We start from the raw sequence: 26,051 nt of genomic DNA, 5'->3' as shown, positions 1-26,051 counted from the left end.
GGTAAGAAAATTAACAAAGGGGTGCTTAATGAAGAAAACCTTTTTAACCTTACCGATCAAAACCTATAAAGCCAACGACCTTGAAAGTTCAAGTCATTGTGATTATCATTTTAAAAAATGTCATAATTTATTTCCCAGGAGAGTCTAGGAATGTACTTGTGTGTTGTGTAGTTGTTTTTCTGACTGGTGGTGGTGGTGGCGTTTTTAAAGTAGGCTCTTATGTAGTCCAGGGTAGTCTTGAACCCCGATCTTTCTGATTCCACCTGTGTTGAGATTATAGGTTAGTGCCACCTCACCTTTGCTGTACACTTTCGTTGTTTTAAGACAGAGTCTCACTCTATAGCACTATAGATTCTCCAACTCAGGATGGTCCTCTTACCTTAGCCTCCTGAGGGCCAGGATACATACGCTACTACATGCCAGGCTTGAGAAAGTAATTCTTTGCTGAAATGTTAAAAGCATGCCTTTTTTTTGTATTTAAAACCTTTTATTAGGGTGAGGATATAGCTCAGTTAATCAAATGGTTACCTAGCATGCACAAGGTCCTGAGCCTGATCCCACCATTCAGCTGTAATCCCAACACTTGGTAGGTGGAGGCAAGAAGGTAAGAAATTCAAGACCATTCTCAGTTATGTAGTAAGAGTGAGGCTAACCTGGGCTACGTGAGACCCTATCTCAAAAAACAAAAACAACCTATCCTATAAGTGAAAAGTCAGATATCGTATGTTAAAAAAACACCATATTTCTATCTTGCTTTGTTTATAGCACAGTAAGCAGCTCATGTAAGTGACAATAGTTTTTCGATTATTTTATGTGTACATTGGTCTGTGTGAGGATGGTGGATCCCCTGGAAATGGAGTTAAAGACAGTTCTAAGCTGCCATGTGGGTGCTGGGAATTGAACCTGGGTCCTTTGGAAGAGCATCCAGGGCTATTAACTGTTGAGCCATCTCTCCAGACCCCAAGTTACAAAAGTTTTAATGATACCATAGGTGACTTTAAAAATAAAGAATAAAGAATTAGACTGATGAGGATTTAATCCAGATTTTATGGACTTTGTAACCCAGAGAAAATGTAACTCCATGTCCTCATTTGTAAAAGGGGGGGTCCTAATAGTATCTATCTCATACTATTTTTTATGAGAATTAAATTAGATAATTTATGTTCTGCTCGGCATACAAGAAACACGCACAAACAATGATTATGAGACTCATAATAAAGTATTATAGAGTTGCTTCGTCATCAAGGGTTAGCCCTCGAGGACTCTTAGAGTAGTGGCTTCACGCAGGTAAATAGGAATGATTCAAGCAGATGCTAGTGTGGATAACTAGAAAAAGTCTCGTCTACGGGAGTCCCTGGATTGCCCTGGGACAGTATTGATAACTAACCTTCTGAAGACCTTTAGTGTAGGATGTACGACCACCAGTCCTGGTGGTCACAGTTCCGTCTCCAGCCCAGCCGGAAGGCAACTCTCTTTATCCTCCTACCTTGTCGTAGAAGGCAAAATGTTGACCAAGGTGGTCTCCGTGGTTCTTACAGGAAATCTTCAGCCTTCTTGCCCGTACTCATCAGTCTTTACGAGAACTGATAGATTCTCTGGTGGCAAGGGATCTAGATGCCCAGGTTTCTAAAAGTCTCCACACGCTGGCAGCCCATGGATTGGTGGCTCTTCTCTAGGAGATTCTGCCAAGAGGTTGGTGCTCCACATAATCAGGCTTATTGTTAAGTCACCCCTTGGGTGTCAACTGCTACTGCATTATTCCTATATCCCTAGTGTGTTGCCTTGGGGACACCACATAATAGGGGCTGAGAGATTGGGACTGAAAATGGGAGCCTGTTTATATTCCCAACTACTTCGATTCCAGAAGCCTGTCTTTCAGGGTTCCTGACTCTTCCCCATCATTCACAGCCACCTAGGATGTGGGGAAGACACTTCTCTTGCTCCCTTTTCTGTTCCCTAGTAAAACTCTGGTTCCTCTGAAGTTCTTACCACTCTGTTGGATGTATTTTATTTATTATGTATTTATTTATTAAAGATTTCTGTCTCTTCCCCACCACCGCCTCCCATTTCCCTCCCCCTCCCCCAATCAAGTCCCCCTCCCCCGTCAGCTCAAAGAGCAATCAGGGTTCCCTGCCCTGTGGGAAGTCCAAGGACCACCCACCTCCATCCAGGTCTAGTAAGGTGAGTATCCAAACTGCCTAGGCTCTCACAAAGCCAGTACGTGCAGTAGGATCAAAAACCCATTGCCATTGTTCTTGGGTTCTCACTAGCCCTCATTGTCCGCTATGTTCAGCGAGTCCGGTTTTATCCCAGGCTTTTTCAGATCTGTTGGATGTATTGACAATATTAGATTTATTTAAGCAGACTTTAATAAAAAGACCAAAGCCAGGCAATGGCGGTAAAAAGCCTTTGATCATAGTGCTCAGGAGGCAGAATCAGGCAGATCTCTGAGTTCGAGTCCAGCCTGGTATACAGAGTGAGTTCCAAGACAGCCAGAGCTACACAGAGCCCCTGTCCTGAAACAACAAAGGAAGGAAGGAAGGAAGGAAGGAAGGAAGGAAGGAAGGAGGGAAGGAAGGAAGGAAAGAAGGAAGAAAGGAAGGAAGGAAAGCAGGCAGGAAGGAAGGAGGGAAGGAAGGCCATTAGTAAAAGCATGAACGGGGTAGGGAAAACCCAAGGAGGAGTGTGTGCAGTATCAAGGCGGATTGATTGACAGTGGACCTGGGCCGAATGGAATAACAGTGGAGAGCTAGAACTTAGAAGAGCTCCACACAGGAAAAACCATGAAAAAGAGGAGAGATCTTAAGTTCAAGGACATAGCCTTCCCTCCAGGGGCTAGACTCCAGCAGCTAGGTGCCTAATGGCCACATCCAACCAGTACCAGAGCAAGGAAGCCTGCTGATTCTAGCCCCCAGGTTTCGGATAACACGACACAAGAGGTCTGGGGGTGCAGGAAGAAATTCAGCTTGTACCTAAAGCTCTTCTGAGGCCTTCAACTCTCTTTTCAGATTTGAGCTCCTGGCTGATTTTCCTCTTCTTCACTCAGTGACTTCAGTATGGGGGATGCTCCTGACCATTTTCATTCATGCTCACTGTCATACCCTAAACACCCCCAGGAAATACTGCCTCTGCTTTCCACTGTGATTAGTACTTAGATACTTCGCGACAAGACTTACATAGTTCAATCTTAATCCTTTCCTTTTTGTTTCTGAGACAGGATCTAATACATCCTGAGCAGGCCTAGTACTTGCTATGTAGTGATTACAGGCATGCACCAAACCCAGTGTTATATGGCACTAGGGATTAAAGCCAGGGCTTCATAAAGTCATACATCTTGTACAGCAGGTATGTGGTAAGAACACAGCCCCAGCCCAACCCTCCAACCTTCTAATCCACTGCTCTTCCCACCCCTTCACTCTGCATCCCCTCCTGCACCTCTGCCCTTCTGTCTTCACTCCCCACTCTGTCCGAAGAAAATCCCCCAGTCTCTGTGGGTTGTGCCCACCTGTCAAAACTGACTCTGCTTAGAGGCAATTAGCCGCCTTTTCCTGTGGGAAGGAAAATATGAAAAATATGTTGGCTGTTTTCTCTCATGTTTGTTATCACAGCTTTAACAGGCGTTTTGTTTGTGAGACAAGATCTTTTAAGCCCTGAGCTGAGCCTCCTGCTTCCTCCTCTCCGCTGCTGTAATCACAGGCCTACCCCACCAGCCCTGGCTTCCACAGCAATTTTAATTGCTTTGGTCCTGGTGAGGGTGCCAGTTACTCAAGATTGCTACCCTGTACCTTCTCTCACTCAGTAACATACACACGCAGCACACACATTTGCAAGGACACACATACACACACGTGCACACATACACACATGCATAGCACACACATTTGCAAGGACACACATACACACACGTGCACACACACACACACATGCACAGCACACACATTTGCAAGCACACACATACACACACGTGCACACACACATGCACAGCACACACACACATGCACAGTACACACATTTGCAAGCACACACATACACACACATGCACACACACACGCAGCACACACATTTGCAAGCACACACATACACACACGTGCACACACACGCAGCACACACATTTGCATGCATGCACACACACATACACATGTGCATCAATGTGCACACACATACACACACACGGCTTCATGCTCTCATCCACTCATCACCAGGTCTACAAACTTCCACGTACCTGCATCTCCACCCCAGCACTCCAACGGCTTAATGGAGTAAGGCTCACTCTTCTAAAAGCCCACCTTCTTGACTTAAGTTCTAAATCCAAACCCATTTCATCTTCTGCAGAACTACTTCCCTCCTGTTGCCACACTCCTTTCTCTCCTGCACTGAAATTCTTTAACAGCAAATATCCCGAATTCTCATTTTAAGACAAATTTCCTTGGGACAAAGGGCGTAGTTCTGGGCTAAGGGCTTACCTAATATTCCTAAGGCCCCGTCTTTGATCCTCACAGTGTGTCAACCACATTTCCTCAGCTCTAAATTCTCTGTCGTCTTTTATCCAAGATGATCATTTCCCATTAAGGAAAAATTAGAAACGCCTAATGAGAAATCTGATTTCAGCCAGCAGTGGTGGTAGCACATACCTTTAATCCCAGCACTCCGGAGGCAGAGGCAGGTGGATCCCTGTGAGTTGAGGTCAGCCTGGTCTACAGAGCGAGTTCCAGGACAGCCAAGGCTATTACACAGTGAAAACCTGTCTTGAAAAACCAAGTAAATAAATAAATAAGTAAATAAATGTGTGTGTGTGTGTGTGTGTGTTTGAGAGAGAGAGAGAGAGAGAGAGAGAGAGAGAGAGAGAGAGAGAGAGAGAGAGAGAGGAGAGATCTGATTTTCTTCATTTTTTGGTCTCTTTCCTGCTCATTCTCAACTGCTTTCTGGCACGTACTATGCTATGGAACAAGGCTATTGTTTAGATTCCCAGTGACTGACCTGTTCCAAGTACTGGACATATTCAGTATATTCGTATATTCAGGCGTATTTCTAGCTAGCTCTTATATCTTAAATTAAGCCATTTCTATTATTTTATATTTTATCACGAGGCTTGTGGTTTGTTACCTCTTGCTTCTTGGATGGCTACATGGCATTTGCCTGACCCTGCCTTCTTTCTCTTTGCATTCAGTTTAGTTTTCCCACCTTCCCTGCCACAGGCCAAGGGAGCTTCTTTATTAACCAACGGTAATAAAACATATTCATATCATCACGCATCCTACATCATGTGTTAGTTACTTGTCCTGCTGCCGAGACAAGACAAAACAATGGAAGAAAGGGTTTGTTCTGGCTCACAGTTTCAGGGGCTCTTCTAGCCCACATCAGGGAAGCCACAGTGGTGGAAACATGAGGCAACCTCATCTGCGGTCCCACAGCCAAGAGTGATGTACGCTGGCACCCAGATCCTTCTCTCCTTATTCAGTCCAGGATCCCAGCCCATGGAATGGTGTGGCTCACAGTTATGGTGGGTCTTCCTGGTCTAGATTAAGATAGGCATACCCAAGGACTTGTCTCCTCGTCATTCTAGACAAGTAATATAAGCTATCTCGCATATCAAACATCGTCTCTATTGATTATCACCATAACTGGTAGCCCCCAAATGCTTCCCTGTCCGTGTCTCCCAGCTACAGCCAAACTGATTTTTTTTTTCTCCAGTTACAGGGATGATAGGAATGAGGGGACAAGAGGGTACGGTAATGGGAAGTATAATTGTATCCTTTCCATAGTAAGTCTTCCTTAACATGGAGCGTGGGGCCTGGAGCCATGTAACGAGTACATGCCTGACCACAGCAGTGCATCTGTCTGTTTACAAACCCATGTCTTCATAGCAACCCAGACACCACAACTGCTTATGACAACAACCCCTCTCCTTTAGCTTCCAGGTCACACCCACCCTCCATACAACAGACATAAACCATAGCAGGATTTTATGTCCCCCTCCATTCCTAGCTCCATCAGCTGTGGGAGCTATTTCATTTTATAGATGGGTGATATAAATATGGCTCACCCTAGTGAAAGAAAGCCTCCCATGAGGGATTCTGGAAAGACATATTTCTCTTAACACAGACCAGATGACAACAGAAGAACTTAAGACTGTGGAAAACTGTCGAGTGATTTCTGGATCACTAATAGCCCCTTTTTTGTTTGCTTGTCTGACACGAGGTCTCTCACTCTGGAGCTCTGGTTGGCCTGGACATCATCACGTTGTTGGGACTGGCTTCACAGAGATCTACCCTCCTCTGCCTCCTGAGCGCTGAGGTTTCAGGCATGCCCCACCATGGCTGGCCACTGATACCTTCTTTTCAATGTGAAGCCAATCTTAGGTTGAAGCCACTTTGGAGAACAGCAGAGAAGGCGGTGGAAGAACACAACACTGTAACACTCTTGAGCCCCTCTTTTCTGTGGTGTGTGTTCGTGTGTGTATGTATTTGCGAGTGCCCCTGTGTGAACGTGAGGAGGTCAGAGTTCGACAGGGTCTTCCTCAATTGCTTCTCTGCCTTAGTTTGATGTTTAAGGATCTGTTTTTATGAGTATGGGTGTTTTGCCTGAATTATTTCTGGGCACCATGTGTGTGCCTGCAGAGATTGGAAGAGGGAGTCAGGTCCCCTAAAACCAGAGTGGCAGGTGCTGGTGAGTCACCAATGGGGTGCTGGATGTTGAACCTGGGTCCTCTGACAGAGCAGCCAGTGCTCTTAAACGCTGAGCTATCCCTTCAGTCCCCCCCCCCTTTTTTTTGAGACAGGTTCTTCCACTGACCCTGGAGTTCACCAATTGGTTCAGGTCCACAGATCCTCCACCATGCCTGGCTTTTCTGCACTGGGGATCGAAACTTGGGTCCTCATGATTACTCAGCCCACACTTGACTACTGAGCCATCTCCCAGCACTGGGTGGTGTTGCCCTGCTCACCTGAGGCCCTGCCTCTGGCTCCCTATGATGTCTAAATCTGCAGCCTTCTTACTGCATCCAAATTTGACAGACACTGACCACTAAGTCAACAGCTATGGATTTTCATCACATAAGCAACTTCAGGCAAATTAACTTTTGTGTAATCTATTTCTCCATCTGTAATGCAAAGAAGAACATCACCTTAGGACCTGGTTGTAAAGAATGAGGTCAAGAGGGCTTGACGAAAGTTTCCACAGGCAGAGTGATGTGAGGTCGCCAGTCAGATAAAGCTACAGTTCAGGAACTCTCCAGAGCCTGGCTGCTGGTCAGGAACCAACACACCTGATTTTATGAGAGGCTCTCAGGAGCTGTCCTGGAACTCATCATCCAGGACCACTTCTAAAAGCATCCGAGGTGCCAGGCAAATGTCATCACCAACCAAACCTGAGTTTACCACAGAAGTATATGATGTAACATTCTTTTGTTTGTGTTATGCCATTATTTCACAAAATATAGATAACAATTACAAGTAAAGTCTATTTCTCATAGAATTGCACATAGTATTCTACACGTCAAGATTACAAGGTTACAAGATTACAAGGTTACCATTCTAGGAGGCAGAAGCAGAAACAATCCAACAAAACATTTATACTAAACTCAACACATTTGGTTCCAAAATGTACATTTTATTACAAAAATTTATTATTTAGAAAATAGGATATCATATATATATTCCTTTGTAGCACTGTAACTAATTTTATTTAAAGCATTAACCTTATATATTTAAAAAACTCAGTAATTTAAGTAAGAACTTGTTTGATTTTTCTTGTAATTTGCAGTCAGAAATCTTTTTTTTTTTTTTTTTTTTGAGACAGGGTTTCTCTGTATAGCCTTGACTGTCCTGGAACTCCATCTGCAGACCAGGCTGGCCTCCAACTCACAGAGATCCGCCTGCCTCTGCCTCCCGAATGCTGTGATAAAACGTGTGCATCACCACCATGAGGCCAGAGCCAGAATTCTAATACATATTGAGTCTAAATGCTATAAGCAAATGACAACAATAGAGATTCTGCATTTTAAGTTTTGAATTTTCTTTTCTTTACAGAGGGGCTCATGCAACTCAGGCTGGTCTCAAACTCATTTATGTAGCTGGGGATGACTTTGAACACTTGATCTCCTGTCTCTATCTCCCAACTGTAGAATTATGCCTTCCTTCCTCCTCTTGCTCTCTGAAGTCAAGAAAGCTTCCACTCCTCTCAGGAATATGACATAGCTTGAAGTGATCATGACTCTGGTCATAGTTTGAGATCTGTGAAATTGTCTAGAAAAAGTAAAAACATGAACATTGGGAAAGGGTGGATTTGAATGTTCTTCCCCTAAGGGTATGTCTCTGACCGGCACACATCTTGAGTTCTGCCCGTCTCTGGAGTCCAAGCGTCTTGTAAGAAGGGAGGAAAAAACGAAAGAAGTAATGATGCATGCCGTGGCAAAAACTGGCAGAGCCAGTTACTATCTCGGGCCTTTGTGGTCGCGGCCCTTCTGGTATACACGTAGTCTGACCTGGTCACTGGAGGAAATCAAACTTGTCCAGCAATTAACTTCCCATTTTCACACGGGCCCGCACAACTGCAGCATCTTTTATTTTTTCTTCGAAACAGCGTTCTTCTGTGTTGCTTTGGAGCCTGTCCTGGAACTCGATTAGGCTGGACTCGAACTCAGAGATCAGTGTTCAAGTGCCTCTGCGCCACTACCGCCCAGCTTTGCAGCACCGTCTTAACCCTTCCAAGAAGCAAGATTCTGGCTATTGCGTTTAGCCCCGCCCATCAGGACAAGCCCCGCCCACCGAGACGCCAGCGACACGTGGCTCGGCGTTTTCCAATCAGAACTGCACTTCTGAACTTTGACCGCCCAACTCATTAAGCTCTGCCCAGCGCCGACAAGCTCCGCCCACAAAGGGACGCGCTTCGCTTTCGGCGTTTTCATGTTCTGGCCGTACTGGCAAATTTTGACCCCTGGCGCCGGAACTACTACGCATGCGTCGTCCCTTTGAATGGTGAGCTTTCTGATTCTCGCTGCCGCCGCGGGAGCAGTGGCAATCTTGCTGGTCGTGAGACTAAGTGTCGTGCTTCAGCCCGGTCACGTCACTCCGCGAGAGTCTGTCGGACTCCTGATAGTTGCTGGATCCGGTAAGTGTCGGGCGGTGGCGGGCGTTCTTGTGTCCGGAACTACAAACCCCAGAGTGCATCGCGAGTCTCTTCGCCCTTCTTAGCGCCTTCACGAGCGCTGCATCCTGAGATTTGTAGTTTTTCTACGTTTCCGGAACCGGTCACCCCCAGACAGGGAAAAAGGCTGGGTAGGTGACGCCGCTCAGCCGCCTAGTAATTTACACTTGTCTGTAATTAAGCCTCTCTGCAGTATACAGCTTTCTAACAAATAATTAGCGACAGAGTACGCTGAAGCCTCTTGTTGCTGATATACCTTACCCTCTTTGCTGCTGTGCGTTATTAATCTAGGTCTTTTGTATTTAGTTTAAGAAACGTGAACTTTACACGTTAAACGAGGCGGAGTTGTCACACATAAATGTGCTAAGTCCTTGAGGATAAACATGTGGACATTCCATACGATAATACCTTCAGAGTGAAATTTTTTATTTTTAAAAATTGAAATTAAATTTAAATTAGTCTGAAATTTAAACAGAATTTAAACCTAGAATTTTAGATGAACTGTTTTAACGGGTGTATAGTCAAACATGACTTTACACAGCCAAAATGATACCCAATCCTATACAACAGTGCTATCTGGACTACATATGGAATAGTCTGTTGCTCCAGGGGCAGGAAAACAAAATTAAATCAAGCCTAATATAAAATGAGACACAGTAAATTCGAGGTGTTTAAGCCTGCCTCTGCAACTGGACTTACAGTTTTACTTTAAACTTTTAAAAATAGAACCCTCTAATAAAAAGTTACATAAACTAATAATGAAGTTGTATATTATCATTATAAGTGTCATGTGCTGTATATTAATAGTATATGTTGTGCTTTTTTTATATGATAGGCAGCACAGTAAATTTGTTTATATAGCACTACAAACATACATTACCTTGGGCTACTATGCTATGATGGTTGTCATAGGCAATAAGGATGGTTAAGTTCTCTTTTAATCTCATGTGACCACTGCCAAGTATACTATTATTGACTAAAACATCATTATGCAATGAATAACTCCATACAAAAATAGTATTTAAGATATAAGCAAGTGTACCAAACTTACATGCAATTATAATTTCTTACTTATTTACTTAACACATTTGGAGTTGTGGGAAAGACCAGACACTCAACTGAGCTCTGAAATAAACATAATAAAACAAGTAGTAGAATAAAACAAAACAAGTATCACTTGCCACAGAGTCATGTTTGTGTGCCAGGCACTAGGAGAAGGACAGAGATACAGCAGGGAATGCACTAGAACAGCAAACAGAAGATAAAGCAAAATGAGTAGCTTCCACACAGAAGACAAAAGTCTCTATTAGTTATAGAACAAGTACAAGTTATTTCAAGTGAGATGCAAAGCCACTGCGGGGTGGGGGGCATTTGAGCAGAAGTAAAATATTTATCAATTATTTTTCTTAGTGGGAACACATTGAATGTAGTGTTGAAAATAGACTCGAGAAGTAAAGGAAGAGGAAGTGGGGATATGATCTATGTAAAGCTGTATTCATAATTTATGTGAGAGTGGCTTCGAGCGAGATGGAAGCAAAGAAGGTGGTAAGAAGGGATTGGAGGGGCAGGAGAGTGGCTCAGCAGTTAAGGGGACTTGTTCTTGCAGAGGACCAGAGTTTGAGTCCCAGCCCTCCCCCTGCGGTCGCTCACAACCATCTGTAGCTCCAGTTCCCAGGATCTTGTAGGGATTTGGTGAAGTCCTGTGTGAATGTGTCTAGTGATGCAGCCCCGCCATACTGTGGTGGTTTGTGTGACTGTGGATTGGTGATGTAGCCATACCATACTGTGGTAGTTTGTGTGAATGTGTATCGTGATGTAGATATGCCATACTGTGGTAGTTTGAAAATGGCTCCATAGGCCCCTAAGGATTGGCACTATTGGGAGATGTGGCCTTGTTGTAGCAGGTGTGGGGTTTTTGGAGGAAGTGTATCCCTGACAAGCCACATCGAGTGGCTCTTATTGCCTGTGGATCCAGATATAAAACGCTCAGCTACCTCTCCAGCACCATGTCTGCCTGCGTGCCTCTGTGCTCCCACCATGACAATAATGGACTAAACCTCTGAACTATAAACCAGCCCCAATTAAATGGTTTTCTTTATGAGTTGATATGGTCATGGTATCTCTTCACAGCAATAATACCATAATAACCCCTGTATCAAGGATCTCAGTGTCTCAGCCTCATGGTAGTGGCCAAGCCTAGGTGAGGTTCAGAGCGATTACATAGCCTTTCTCTGGTCCCAGTGGGAATGTTGATAGAGTATGCAGAAAATATCCACTTTAGCGCGCCCCACCCCACCCCCAATGTGTGCAGCCTGAAAACTACTCGGCTTATAGAGACTGCTACTACAGAGCTAATCTTGCCTCCTTGTCTAGCTGTATATGATAAACCTGTCTCCGTCTGTATCACTATGTAATAACCCTTCCTTTCTGTTCAGTGTATAAAGTAAACACTGTGAGCTTCGGGGTCCTGCAGCTTCTTCTTCAGAGAGCCCGACCACCCCATTTTAGCTTTGCTGTTTGTGGAGCTGCACGCCTGTCCTTTCCTCATTCCCTCACTACCCGGTTAGGTCACTCCCAGAAGCTGTGCAGAGCGTGACAGGATCCTGTACTCTCTTCTGACGGCCATGGTCACCAGGTAGTCAGATGATGCAGAGATAAACATGAGAACAAACCTTCATACGTATTAAATACATCTCTAAAAGTTAGAAAATGAAGTGATCGGATGTTTGGTACATATTAAAGTATAGATAATAATAGTATTTCATCAGTTCATATTTGTGAAGTATTTTTCCTTCGGCCTGATAAGCCTCTCTGCCGACGCAATAATCCAAATTAATCCAAATCAGATCTAATTAGGAAAAGCCTAGGTTTAATGGATGCCAACGTTCCCGGGTGGCCCTCCCTCCTCGGGAAAATCCGGAGGCAGGGAAAGGAGAACCAGAACGACCACGTGTTCGTTCTCTGGGGGGCAGTTTAAGTAGCCTATAAAAATGGTCTTGACCCTCCGTTGGGAGGGGTCACTGTTTAGTGGGCTTTCTTGGAGGTGGAGTTTGGACTGAGGCCCTCCCAGGGGAGGGAGCTTGAAATGGGGCTTTCCACCCAACATTCCAAAATGGGTGCCAGGAGCTGGGATGTAGCCCCCCAACTAAACATGCCAGACTCTTTGGACAAAGGGGTGCCCGGGAGCTGAGGTGACACTTCCAACCAAACAATATTGATCTTTAATATGTATCTTTTTTAGATTTATTTTTATTTATGTTTATATATTTGCATGTTTGTGTGGATGCCTATCTACTAAAAGAATTTTATTCCCCCATTTTAAAACAATACTTATTTTTATTTATGTGCGTGTATGAGTTTGTGTGTGTATGTGTGTGTGTGTGTGTGTGTGTGTGCACATGTGTATGCTTGCAGAGACCAGAAGAGGTTGTTGGATACCCTGGAGCTGGAGTTATGATATGATTTTGGGCTGCTTAATGTAGGTGCTAGAAATTAAACTGGGGTCCTCTGGAAGAGCAGCAAGTGCTCTTAACCACTGAGTCATCTTTTTGGCCCCCTCTCCTAATATAATAAGAGAGTAACACCCTCAGTAACAAAGTCAGTCTCACTATAAAGTTAATGACTTTATTAAGTAACAGAGCCACTTCACTTGGTAACCAGGTTAAAATTTCCCTGAGCGTTGCCCTTAAGTAACAGAAGGGAGGCTACTCCAGGAAGTCTTGCAAAGCTCCCATTTCATTGTGGATTTTAGGTTTTACCATTAACTGTTCCGTCTGTGGGAAAAAAAAAAACCAACAAGAAAACTACCTGGCAAGCCCCAGCACTTTTTCAAGGCCCAAGATGGAAATACTAAAATGAGTATTAAGCAGGCGTGTCAGTCACTGCCCCGGGGCAGAAGACACGCAGCAGGTCATAAAGTTAACATGTGATCCTAATTCCTGATGTGCACAGGCAGCTACACCACACTCCTTTCTAATTCATTTTTCTACAACCGGGAAAACTCAAATTTCCCAATGCGGACAAACACATATCTTGTGTGCTTATCTTTCTGTGTTTTCGTCTTATTAAAAACTCATTCTTAGAAAAGCAATGGGGATAGGGACAAAGGAGCTTTCTAAGTAAGAGGCGCAGCATAACCAAAGGCAGGGAGGATGTAACAGGATGAGCGTGGCAAATCCTAAAGGGATCGGCGTGGCTCAGCGGCAGAGCTTGTGAAGTCAAGCCGGGACAGTTACATCTGATAGGGAATTTGATTGCACAGCTTAAATGGTTTGTGGCAGATGCTCTTCCACTGTAATCATGATAGTTCTTGTGAAAGAAGTTACAGGGGACACTGCCATTGGCTCTCTTTCCCTATCAGTGGGTTTTGTATCCTCAGATCCAAAAGACTTGAAAAAGAATGCATTTATAATGAACATGTGCAAACTTTCCACCACTCCTTCAAAAACACAGTGTACCATTTAGGTAGTGTTTGCATTATACTAAGTAAGTAATCAAGGAATGTTTTTAAATATATAGGAGAAAATGTATAAGTTAAGTGCGTAGGTAAAAATGACAGACTTTATTTGTAAAGAACTTGAGCATTTGAAGATTTGCGGTTCTGTAGGGGACCCAGAATCCTGTGCCCTACAGTTACTGAGGGGATGACTGTCATTGATTTCCTAATAAAAGACTTCTTTTTTTTTTAAATTAATGTGTATTTGTGTGTGTGATCGGTGGCCTGGGAGGCTAGAAGAGGGTGTCATATCTCCTCTGGAATTATAGGCAGTTGTGAGTCACTCTGTGTGGTTCCTGGGAGCTGAATTCCAATCTGCTGCAAGAACAGGGAGAACCCTTAACTGCTGAACCATTTCTCCAGCCCACACTGTAATTGATTTTTAAAGTCATGATTTTTGTAAATAAAGTGTCAGTAATTTTTTAGATAGCAGAATTTAAGAAACTGAATATAGACGCCGTTGGTGGAAGTGGTCACGGGTTGAAGACCTCAGTGTGCTGAGGCCTCTGCTGGGACCTGAGGTTAGAGGCCAGCAGTGCTCCTCCAGGAACCTTATACCCTATGTCGGAGCATGGAGTCAGCTCTCCACACAGAAGCCTCCTTGTCTTGTCTTGGTCTTGCTTGCCTGACCTGACTCCACCTTTACTCTTCTTCCCAGTGTTCCTGCTGCCCCATGAAAACAGCTCAGCTCTTACTCTCTCAGGCTGTAATGATTCTGCTCCTGCCTGTCTGTTGTTTCTATGTTTCAAGTCTTCTTAGCTTTTTTTCGAGGGTCCTTCTTGTTTTGAGGGAATTGATTTGTTTTATTATTCATAGCCCTTTGTAGCTTTCTTCCTGCCTTGTATTCTCTTTATGTGTATATGTGTGTATCTTGCCTTTTCCCTGCCAGCTTTCTTGATTTCCTGAAAACCCAGGAAATTAAGAAAGTGTCTTATATGTGCATGCACCATCCTTTTTTTTTTAAATGATAGTATTAATTTTTTTTTTTTTTTGGTTTTTCGAGACAGGGTTTCTCTGTGGCTTTGGAGCCTGTCCTGGAACTAGCTCTGTAGACCAGGCTGGTCTCGAACTCACAGAGATCTGCCTGCCTCTGCCTCCCGAGTGCTGGGATTAAAGGCGTGCGCCACCATCGCCCGGCCTTTTTTTTTTTTTTTGGTTTTTTGAGACAAGGTTTCACTGTAGCTTTGGAGCCTGTCCTGGAACTAGCTCTTGTAGACCAGACTGGCCTCAAACTCAAAGAAATCTACCTGCCTCTGCCTCCCGAGTGCTGGGATTAAAGGTGTGTGCCACCACCATCTGGCTTGTAACATGAGGGCCTGCTAGTTGGGGTTTCTGTCCTGTCCAGTTCCCACAGCCGGTAAGTCCCAAAGAAAATCACACAGAGAGTCTATATTAATGATAAACTGATTGGCCCATCAGCTCAGACTTCGTATTAGCTCTGATAACTTATATTAACCCATTATTTTTATCTATGTTAGCCACATGGCTTAGTACCTTTTTCAGTGGGGCAGATCACATCTTGCTTTTGCAGTGTCTGGACAGGACTGCGGGAGAGCTTCCTTCTTCCCAGAATACTCCTGTTCTTATTGCCCCACCTCTACTTCCTGTCTGGTTGTCCCGCCTATACTTCCTGCCTGGCTACTGGCCAATCACTGTTTATTTAAAGCATAATTGACAGAATATAGACAATTCTCCTGCACCACTGGCTAGATAGTATCAATTTTTAAAATGCATTTATTGTCTTCTGTATAAAAATAGTACTTATCCAAGGGCAGAGATTGTATTTCTATGTTCATGTTCACATGTCCTTTGGGAAAAATGTAGTTACTTTAGTTCCCCACCCCCGAAAAGCATGGCACTGATATAATGTGGAATGTCCCCATGTATCCGTGGTAGGTTCCTTTCTTAAATTAAGATTTTATTTTGAATTATGTGAATGTATATGTCTATGTAAGGAGTATGTGCATGTGTGTACAGTGACCATGGAAGCATCAGGTGTCCTGAAGCTGAAGTTGCCCAAAGTGGGTGCTCAGGACTGAACTTGGATCCTCTATAAGAGAAGTACAAGCTCTTATGCACTGAGCCATCTCTCAAGCCCATATTACGTTTCTTCTCCTCCTTTTTTCCCCTTAGATTTATGAGTGACTTGCCTGTACGTGTGTATGTGTCTGTGTGTGTCTCTGTGTGTGTCTGGTGCCAGTGGAGGTTTTTTTTTCTGTTTTGTTTTGTTTTTGTTTTTGAAGACAGGATTTCTCTGTGTAGCTTTGGAGCCTGTCCTGGAACTCACTTTGTAGACCATAGTGACTAGATCTCTGTGAACTCACAGAGATCTGCCTGCCTCTGCCTCCCGAGTGCTGGGGTTAAAGGCGCGCGCCACTATCGCCTGGCCCTACGGTGTTTCTTAATCTTAGGCCATATTACATTTGTTCTAGGTGGACATACCACTGAGATCCTGAGGCTGGTTGGAAGCTTGTCCAATGCTTACTCCCCCAGGGATTACGTCATTGCCGACTCTGATACCATGAGTGCCAAGAAAATTGATTCTTTTGAAGATGCTCGAAAGAGAGACTCTGCTACTGAGGTGAGTGATTATTTCTATCTATAAGTTGCAAGTTGTCCATCAAGTTCAGTTGTCTCTGGAAAGAATTCCCTGGTATTTCAATGCCCCGCCCACAATAGGCAATAAAATGTGACTGGTGGAGAAATATGTATCCTTTACTACCAAGAGATAAAAATTTCTTTAAAATAAATATTTTAAAATATTTTTATAGTTTATTTAACTTTTATTTTATGTGTAAAACAAATCTTCAAATTAAAAGTAGCTCTTACTCTCATACACTATTACTTTAGAGTTATTGAATTTCAATTGTGAAAATTGTTTTGTTCTATAGTTATATATATAAAGTATTCAGGATTATACTTAATGGGTCTTCATTAAAGTTCTTTATTAATGCGTTATATTTATTTTATATCTGTGATCACTTTGTCTTCAAATTACATTGGTATTCACCTTTAGAATTATTTCTCTATCCCCCTATTCGATGATTTTATTTTAGCATTTTAATCAGTGATGCTGAAAAAAAAGTGAAGCAAAATGAAAAATAAAGGTGGGATCACATCTTTATTGACGCAATGGGGTGTAGAGTGGGGAGCTGGGGTCCCAGCAGGTAGGCCAGTTGTCAGCCTTTTTATCTCTTTATAGAAGGGAGACTTTTACTTTGCATTACCATTCTGTCTGAAGCAAATTTAGAGTCAGGTTCTGTAGCATGAATAATAAAAACCCCGAGACAGATATTGGGGTTCAACCTGAAGATCAGAGAAACAAAGCAGCCAGGCCACTAGCGAGCTCTTACCTCCATGAAATCTTCAGACTGAGAAAAAGTGAGTTCCTGTCTCATCCCGCCTTATACTCCTCTCTAGTGCTGGGATAAAAGGTGTGCACCACCACCATCTGACCTCTGTAGCTAACTGGTGTGGCTGGGGGATTAAAGGTGTGTGCCACCACCGCTTGGCCTGTACGACTGACTCATGTGGTTGTTTTCTGTTCTTTGGGCAAGCTTTATTTATTAAAATAAAAATGAAATACCACTACAAGGTTCTAACTGGAATCCGGATTTTGATGTGTGGCCTGTGCCTCCCTGCCCTGCCCCTAACTAGTTCATATAAACAGCACGTCCTCCCTGGAGGAATTTTCCTCGCCCCTTTTCCTGATAGAACTTTAGCAAGCGCAATCTCCTCGTTCTCACGAACATTCCTGTGGCCAGAGGCCTTGGACTCTTTCTTTATAGTTGCATTTTTCAGTCTTAAGTGAGTTGGAAAATGTGTTCCATTTTGACACACCGCAGTAATTGCACTGTGTGGTTGTGCATGGTTGTGTAGCCTTTCCCATAACCCCACAAGCCCTTCAGGAATCAGAGGGCATCTATTCACAGTCGGTCTGGTGAGAAGCCCAGACCTACCCCCCTAATACAGGCTTGCTCTTGGACAAGTAAAGAACCTCCCAGAAACCCAAAGACACACCACTGGTTTCGGGTCCTTAGAATTATCTAAGTTATATTGGAATATTCTCTTTGGTTTATAACTTATTCTTATGTACAATTTTTATGGTGCTGGACATGGAGAGTCTATAATCCTATCACTTGGGAACTGAGGCAGGTGAATTGCTGTGAGTACAAGGCTAGCCTGGTGTATCTAGAAAGTTCAAGCCAACCTGGACTGCTGCATAGTGAAACCCCAATTCAAAAGAAAAAAAAATGAAGAAACTAAATAAATAAAAATTTAAATAATAAAGTTCAGTGAATTTTTAAATGTTTTTGTCAGTTTGTAGAAAAGTCTCATTACCAAGCTAGTTATGATAGTTATGATAGATAAATATGCAGCATAGTTTGAGTTTTGACATTTTAAAATATAACTTTATTAATGAAGTGATAGAGGAAACTCCTTCAGGTTTCTCTTTATTCATCTTATTTAGAGTGTAAGAAATAATTATTATTTTTTGTTGTTGTGTGTATGCTTGTGTGTATGGGCATGTGTGTGCCTTGGGAGTTCAGTGCTGGGGACTGAGCCCACTTAGCCACCGAGCCATCTCTCCAATTCCCAGCTATTTTTAAATTAAATTTTAGATGCTTAGTCTACTGTGTTTATAACACGAAAGTAAAGAACGGTGGATCTTCCCGGTTTATCGTAAGGCTGGACTAGTCAACTTCAGTTTGGGGCACTTCGTTACCATTTTGAGAAATGCTTTTCCTTGACCAACAGCAGCCTTGACTAACTGAAGCAGCGAGCTCAGACTCCCTCACCCCCCAGAAAGGAATGTTTGCTTGTGAAATCATGTGCGTGAAAAAAATGTCCCTCCAGGGGGCGGTGGTGCACACCTTATCCCGACAGTTGGCAGGCGGACCGCTGTGAGTTCGAGGCCAGTCTGGTCTACAGAGCGAGTTCCAGGACAGCCAGGGCTACACACAGAGGAACCAAAGAGGAAAAAAAATATCCCCAGACTTCTAAAGAACAAGTCGTCTTCTCTGGGTTTAGTTCTGAAGAGTAACTAAAGAGACAGGGAGGGGGAGGGAAATGGGAGGTGGTGGCAGGGAAGAGACAGAAATCTCTAATAAATTAATTAATTAATTAAAAAAAAGAGACAGACATCACTAACGACAGTGGGTCGGAGAAGCGGTTCCTGGGACTGCAGGGAGTGATTCCCACTGGAGCCGGTTTCAGCTGGACCCCGCGTGCGTGCGCGCGCGCACACACACACACACACACACACACACACACACACACCCGCCCCAGCCAAGCCTGGAAGGAAAGAAGAAGGAGTCCCAGGAAGGAAAGGAGGCTCTGGTCCTACCACCGGCTTCAGTTCATCCATCCTTTTATTTCCTCTGAATGAGAACCTTTGTTTTCCTAAGGGCCCCCCTTGACAAGCAGCCTTTCTCCTGGTACCTTCTGTCAGGTCCCGAGTTGGCCCCTTCAGATCATATGACTAAAGGGAAAAGCTCTGTGTCACTGAAACAAAATACTTTTTAAACGCCCACGAAATAGGCAAAGTCCTTGAAAACGGATTTGACAGGCTTAAAAAAATGGAGCCAACCTTCATTACTTTGAGTTTTCCCTCTGGTCCTTGATTAGCCTTTGCGTGTTTTCCCAGGAAAGGGTGGGGTGGTTTTTTTTTTTTTTTTCTTCATTCATTTTGAAAATGGTGAGTGCTGATTCTAGACACAAAACTGCAACGAAGAGCGAAGCAATGCTTCATTGACTGGATCCTAGAATCAGCTCTGTCTGTTTCTCTTTGCTCTCCCGGTCTTCGCATACTTTATTCCTTTTTTGTTTATTCCTTCCTTTGAAATGTTTAGACAGCATTCGTCATCACCGTGGCAGCCTGCTCTAGAGGTAGCAGTGGGTACTGGCTGGAACGGGGTCCTACCAGTGCTGATTTCTTCCTATACGTGTGTGCATATGACCAAGGATTAACACATATACGTGGAATCACATAGACCATGTTGAGGGCTTTTAGGAGTGGGTGGAGGGCTAGTTTATAAATCAGAAACTGCGTATTATATTGCTTTTCCCCACTTAACTCTACACATTGCTGGTTTTCCCTGTTGGCACATATATACTGGTATTTTGTACTGATTGCCTAGTAATCTGTAGTATTGGTGTTCCATTCCCCCAGCTGTGCACGCGCACGCACACGCACGCACGCGCACACACAAACGCGCGCACGCGCGCGCAGGTTCTCTATGTAGCCCTAACTGTCCCGGAATGCCCTCTGTAGACTAGGCTGGCCTCAAACGTGGAGCTCCATCTGCCTCTGCCTCCCTAGTGCCACCACCGTCTGACTGTAGTAAGCATTTTAATTGATACATATTCTGCCAGAATTCTTAAGCCTGTCCAAATATTCTGTGCTAATTACAGTGATTAGAAAAAAGCTAAGTCTAATACTGTGGTGGCAAGAAATGGCCTGTCGACCCCTCCCTCCCACTGCCTTCTGTCAGATTGTGGAAACCCCACAGGGTTTATGAAAGAGCACGTGGGGGCGGAGGGCAAGGCAGAGGATATTCCAAACGCTGTTATTCTGTTCTCCGTGAAAACTTTGTCTCTGTACATGACTTTGGGTAATCTACTTAAGCCGAGATGCAGAGAAAGCTCTGAGGTGCAAATCTCGCCCTTGCTGCAGTCAGCTCCGTATCAAGTTCATGTCTGTGGCTGTCTATACTTAGTTTCCTAAAGCACTCTGTTGCCCCAGTCATTCACTAGCCTAACGTTTTCAGTGGTTTTCTTAGTATAGAAAAGTATAATTGGAACCGAAAGCCGATGTCCATTAGAGGCTCCGTTTAAAAGCAAAAGCAGGGTAAAAATATCTGCTGTTAGTCATACCACTGTTTGGTTTTGTGCCTTTCACCTAAAATGAAATAATAAGTACTGAGAAGCAAAACAAAACCTTGTATTATATAAATAATTGTATCTAGCAACAACAAATAGCTACAAAGCTTATCGAGTAGTTCCGGTTTTAAAGGGCTTTAGGCGGAGGCTGGACAACACAGGAACTCTGGCTGTTTCACATGCCGGCTTTAATTGGAGAGAGAAGCAGTGAAAAGAGGCGCTGGGAAGGGGCTTTTAGTAAGAGGAAATAACACAGGCACAAGAGTGAACTCTTATCAAGATATATCAAATATGATATAAACAAATGTAGGGTGTATTCTTGATGTTTAAAACTGATATTTTTAGCTAGCCCCTTCCCAATTTAATACAATAGCAGTCAAATTCTTTTTTGGGGGGGATGGGGGTTCACAACAGGTTTTCTCTGTGTAACAGTCCTTGCTGTCCTGGAACTCACTTTGCAGACCAGGCTGGCCTCAAACTTACTGACATCTGCCTGCCTCTGCCTCTCAAGTGCTAGGATTAAAGGTGTGTGCCATCACCGCCCGGCTGCTGTCAAAATTCTTGTGGGGTGTGTGTGTGTGTGTGTGTGTGTGTGTGTGTGTTTTGAGACAAATTCTCTTTATTATGCACCTCTGGCTGTCTTATGACTAGGCTGACCTTGAACTCACAGAGATCCCCCGAGTCTGCCACCTCACCTGGCAAAACTCTTATTTGATAGGTATTGTTTTCATTTTTTTTTTTTTTTTTTTTTTTTTTTGGTTTTTCGAGACAGGGTTTCTCTGTGGTTTTGGAGCCTGTCCTGGAACTAGCTCTTGTAGACCAGGCTGGTCTCGAACTCACAGAGATCCGCCTGCCTCTGCCTCCCGAGTGCTGGGATTAAAGGCGTGCGCCACCACCGCCCAGCCTTGATAGGTATTGTTATGGTTGGTTCGGATCCATCAGTTATCAGAATCAGGCCAAGACCACTCTTGCTGTCATGGAACAGACACAGCTGCTGTTGAGAGGACTGTCATACCAGACTCAGTGGCTAGGAGAACTGTACAGACCATCAGAAAGTGAACAGCGTAGTGGAGGTTACACCGGGATGCGCAGAAAAATGAGATCAGTTGCTTATTGGGCCTTGAAGATGAGGACTCTGAGGAGAGGAGGGTTTCAGACACAGGGCACATCGAAAAAGCTGTGTGTGGGGGGTGTTTCTAGATGCCGGTCCAGTGCAGAAGGACAGAATAAGTGGAGGGACCCTGGAGGGGAGGTGGAAGGTTGTGTAGGGGACAGGCAACATTGCAGCAACTTGCTCTGTCAGGAAGATGGGAAGTCACTGGAAGCTTCTGCTGCTTCTGCTCAGATGTGTGGTAGGGTGCGATGCGTGCGTTACAGATTCTCAGTGTTGTCCTGCACAGCACAGGCAAAGCCAGGGGCCGGGAGCCCTTGCAGCCTCCCCGAGAGAACCGCACTGGCTCGCACTAGTCAGGGTACGAGAGGGGGAAGCAGTTGGACTCCGTATAAGTTCTTGTAAAAATAAGATTTATATTTTTATGTGTCTGAATGTTTTATAGATAGATGTGTATCTGCACCACATGCATGCCTGGTGCCCATGGAGGTCAAAACCTGAACTCGAGTTCCCAATGCCTGTGAACCACCATGTGGGTGCTAGGCAGTGAATTCGGGTCCTCTGCGAGAGCCTTCTCTCCAGTTCCTGTATCATTTTTCTGGAAGTCAAGTTAAGATAATTTCCTGGCAGCTTTGATAGGAATTTGCGGAGGAGAAAGTCAAGCATGACTTGGGAACTATTAATCTGGGCAGTTGTAAGAACACTGCCGTTGGCCTGGAGAGAGGATGGCTCAGTGGATGAGAGAACTGACTGCTTTTGCAGAGGACCCAGATTCAGTTCCCAGCATCCACACGGTGTCTTAAAACTATCTGTTAACTCCCAAGTCCAGGGATACTTTCCCCACTCTGACCCTCATGGACACTAGGCATGAACATGACCCACATACACAGATTCAGGCAAAACATCAATATACATAAAACAAAACGAGTCTTTTGCCACGCACCGCGCCCCCGTGTCTGCACTCTGTGCACTGTTACCGAGTTCGCGAGCTTCGGGCAAGGGGGCTGGAGGTTAAAATACACAGACACACACAGACAGAGAGACAGCCACACGGGTCATCCTTGAATTCCCCAAGGATGCCCCCTTTATTGTGTTCAGATTATATAGAGATAGCCATGCCCCAGCCAAACCCACCAGAAACCACTCTCCTGCCATCAGGAACTCCTGAAGGCCTTGTGCTCAGAGCAGCTGCGGGCACTCAGATCAGGGGATTACAAGAAATTCAGGATCTGGGGTCTCACTGCTCCCAACAGTCTTGAAAAAAACAACCTGTATATACTTCTCTGTGTGTGATGTGTGTGTGCATACATGTGTTGTGTGGGGGGGGTGTGCGTGCGTGTATGTGCATGAGGTGTGTGTGCGGGTGCAGGTATGTGTGGTGCATGCACGAGTGTGCTGTGTGTGCGCACATGTGTGTGATGTGGTGTGTGTGTGTGGGTGCGTGCGTGCGCGCGTGCACAGTGCTGCCTTTTCACCACACTCCGGGAAGTCTAAGAGGAGTTCTCCTGGCTCCCAGTGTCTTTAGAGTGTCACCCAGACTTAGCCAGCAGCCGCCACTGGAAGCTGTAAGGCAGGAACACCCTGGACTTCAGAGGTGTTTGCAGGTACTTCTTGCGTTCAGGCAGAGCTTTCCCAAACCCTACACATTTGCTTGCTCTCTCCTTCTTACTCCCCTGGCCTCTACTCACCTTTTTAACCCCTGTTCTCGTCCATCAACCGATTCGTTCCTTTTGTTTTCCTCTCCAAAAGGTCCTACCCGCTTGGAAACTGGTCCTGGCAAGTCCCCAGCTGTGGGTTGTTGAATTTTTATTACACGTTTCCTCGGCAGACAAGCCTGCTGTGTTTGATGTCATTCCCCATCAGGCCACCAGGTGGCAGCACACTACAGAACATTGAGCTGTTGACCCTGCACTACCAGGAGACTTTCAGAATAGCCCGAGATACACACAAATTAGACAGGGTAGTCTTCCCCATACTTCCTTTTTAGTGAACATCGTGCACCTCTGTTAGATAGGATTGTCTTTCCTTCCTTTCTAAATTGACCTTTCTTGAGTTAGAAAACACGTTTCGTAGCTGCGGAGTCACATTTCCACCTGCGGATGTTTTTATTCCAGAGTGTCTTCACGGGATCGGGACCATACATGTTCAGGGCAGCATTGCTTGTGTAGGACGCCCCAGGGCTTGCATTTGGTGCCTAGTAGCGTGGAAAAACCACTCTTTGAACCCAAACACATTGCCTTAGTACTATTATGTTTATTTCAATTTGTTTCAGGTGTTCTTTGTCTGAGGCAGTAGAACAATTCGCTTGAAGCTTTACCTTCCCCCAGTAAAATATTTCTTGTGTGTGTTTGGGGGGGATATGCATGCATGGGTGTGTGTGTGTGTGTAAACTTGTGAGTGAGCCAATGTAAGAGGGCGGGTGTCCAACTCTGTTGCTGTCTGCCTTATTCTTCTGAGAGCGGTTTTCTCCTTGAACTTGGAGTTCATTTTTTTTTTCCAGCTAAACTTGCAGCCAGCAAGCTCCAGCAATCCTTCTGTCTCCATCTACGCCCCCATACCATTGGGTACAGGTGCATGTGTGATCACAACCAGTCCTTACACAGGTTATAGCCAGCACTCTTCTCTTCTCTCCTCCCCTTCTCTCCTCTCCTTTCCTCCCCTCCCCTCCTCTTCTCTTCTCTCTATTTTATGTATTTCTTTATTTATTGTTTTTTCAAGACAGGGTTTCTCTGTGTAACTTTGGAGCATGTCCTGGAACTAGCTCTGTAGACCAGGCTGACCTCACAGAGATCTGCCTGCCTCTGCCTCCCGAGTACTGGGATTAAAGGTGAGCCACCATTACCCGCTTTTTTTGGGGGGGGCTCAGCAGGCTGCCTTAATCACCTCTAACCCCAAAATATGTCCTGAAAACTATAAAGTGGCTGCTGATGGAGCAGGTTTGTGAGGACTGTAAGGAAAGCGGGTGCCTCTGCCGGGGAAAATCTCAGTGCAGTGGGAGAGAAAAGTGTCCCAGTGGAAGCCCCAAGCGTCAGCTGCTAATGGGGGCGGGGGTGGCTCTGTCCATAGAGCGCCGCTGTGTAAGGCTTAGGACCTGCATTTGGATCCCCAGCACACGCATGAAAAGCCGGACCGTGCAGCACACACCCGCAATCCTGTGCTAGGTGTGGACCTCGCTGTTCAGCCTCCTGGTCAAATTGGCGAGCTTCGGGTTCAGTGCACGCACACACGCACGCATGCGCGCACACGCACAGGCTAATAAGAGCACCGCTGTGTAGCGGCAGTGCATGAAAGATGATGTCCGTCAGTGGCCCCTGAGACCTGCGCTGCCACACAGCCTGGGTGAGGCCTTCATAGCGAGCAGCTGTGCTCGCAGGCGCCCCGAGTTAGCAGGCAGAGGCCGAGCCTTTGTTCGGAGCTGTGACGGTGTTAGCCTTCATGCTACCCTGACAATGGAGGGTGCCATGAAATACTACCTTGGAAACAGGCTGCAGAAGAACGAATACCTTCCCTGTCCCCTAATACTTACCACTTAGGTCTCCTTTCTGCACCCATTCCCAGAGAACCCCATTTATATCCTCCAGGTGAGGAATTCAAGATTAATTTTGAAGAAACTGCTTTGCCCCACAGAAGGAAACTACAAATTCTAATAACACATGGGTCCTGTTTGTCTTTTACCCTTCGATGCTCAAAGCGGCCCAGGCAGTGGCTAGTGCCACCTCGTTCATTGGCACAAGCTAGGCATTCCGTTTGCCTCAACTGTTGACCACGGGGCCACATAAATCTTTGTTATGGGAGAATGAGTGTATTACAGGATGCTCACCAGCAACCCTGGCCTTTCCACCAGACACCAGGGAGAGGCCCCCCCCCAGCCCGCGCACACCCGCTAGCGGTGACAGCTCTAATGTCTCCAGTCCTTGTTCAGTGGCCTGGGGAGGGGTCTTCCCTCCATTCTACTCGAAAATCACTGATTTGAGCCGATATCCACCTACTATCAGGCATACAAGGAGTGCCCGTCACGGAAGAACCCAAACCGGCCATCAGCAGAAGGGATTTTGAGAAAAGGAGGGGCTGGGAAGCTTAAGTGGAGTGAGCTAAGTTACACTGTAAGTGTAACTGTAGTTATTGCTAGAGAGATGATGGGATACCATGCTGCTGAGAACAAAGTCTAAAGTTTTGAAAACTCAGAAACACTCTGATCAATTAAAATTTTTATTGCAAGCATGGATATTAAATCTACAAAACACGATTCTGCCATAAACTCTAGGAAACATGGAAAACCAAGGAGTAAGCGCTAGGTGGTTAAAATAGAATATTGAAGGATATTTCCAGAAAAGGCAAGGAAACGGGAGGAAAGTTCCAAACAAAAGGATGGCCTAGGAGAGGTTCCCAGACTTAGAAGGACAGGACCTTCAATGTAAA

The 26,051-nt window shown here is 44.9% G+C and overlaps 1 protein-coding gene across 1 annotated transcript in view; it reads left to right on the top strand.

Annotated features, from left to right (window-relative positions):
• Nucleotides 1-8,849: 8,849 nt before the first annotated feature.
• Nucleotides 8,850-26,051, top strand: part of Alg14 (ALG14 UDP-N-acetylglucosaminyltransferase subunit) — a 77,224-nt gene continuing 60,022 nt past the window's right edge. Inside the window, exons 1-2 of the mRNA XM_075981487.1 lie at nucleotides 8,850-9,108; nucleotides 16,072-16,220. Of these exons, the coding sequence (XP_075837602.1) occupies nucleotides 8,973-9,108; nucleotides 16,072-16,220 (285 nt within the window). The 5' untranslated portion in view covers nucleotides 8,850-8,972. The remainder of the gene's footprint in view (nucleotides 9,109-16,071; nucleotides 16,221-26,051) is intronic.

The sequence above is a fragment of the Microtus pennsylvanicus genome, chromosome 7 (assembly GCF_037038515.1).
Source record: "Microtus pennsylvanicus isolate mMicPen1 chromosome 7, mMicPen1.hap1, whole genome shotgun sequence".
NCBI lineage: Eukaryota > Metazoa > Chordata > Mammalia > Rodentia > Cricetidae > Microtus > Microtus pennsylvanicus.
This window is presented reverse-complemented; position numbering and strand designations above follow the sequence as displayed.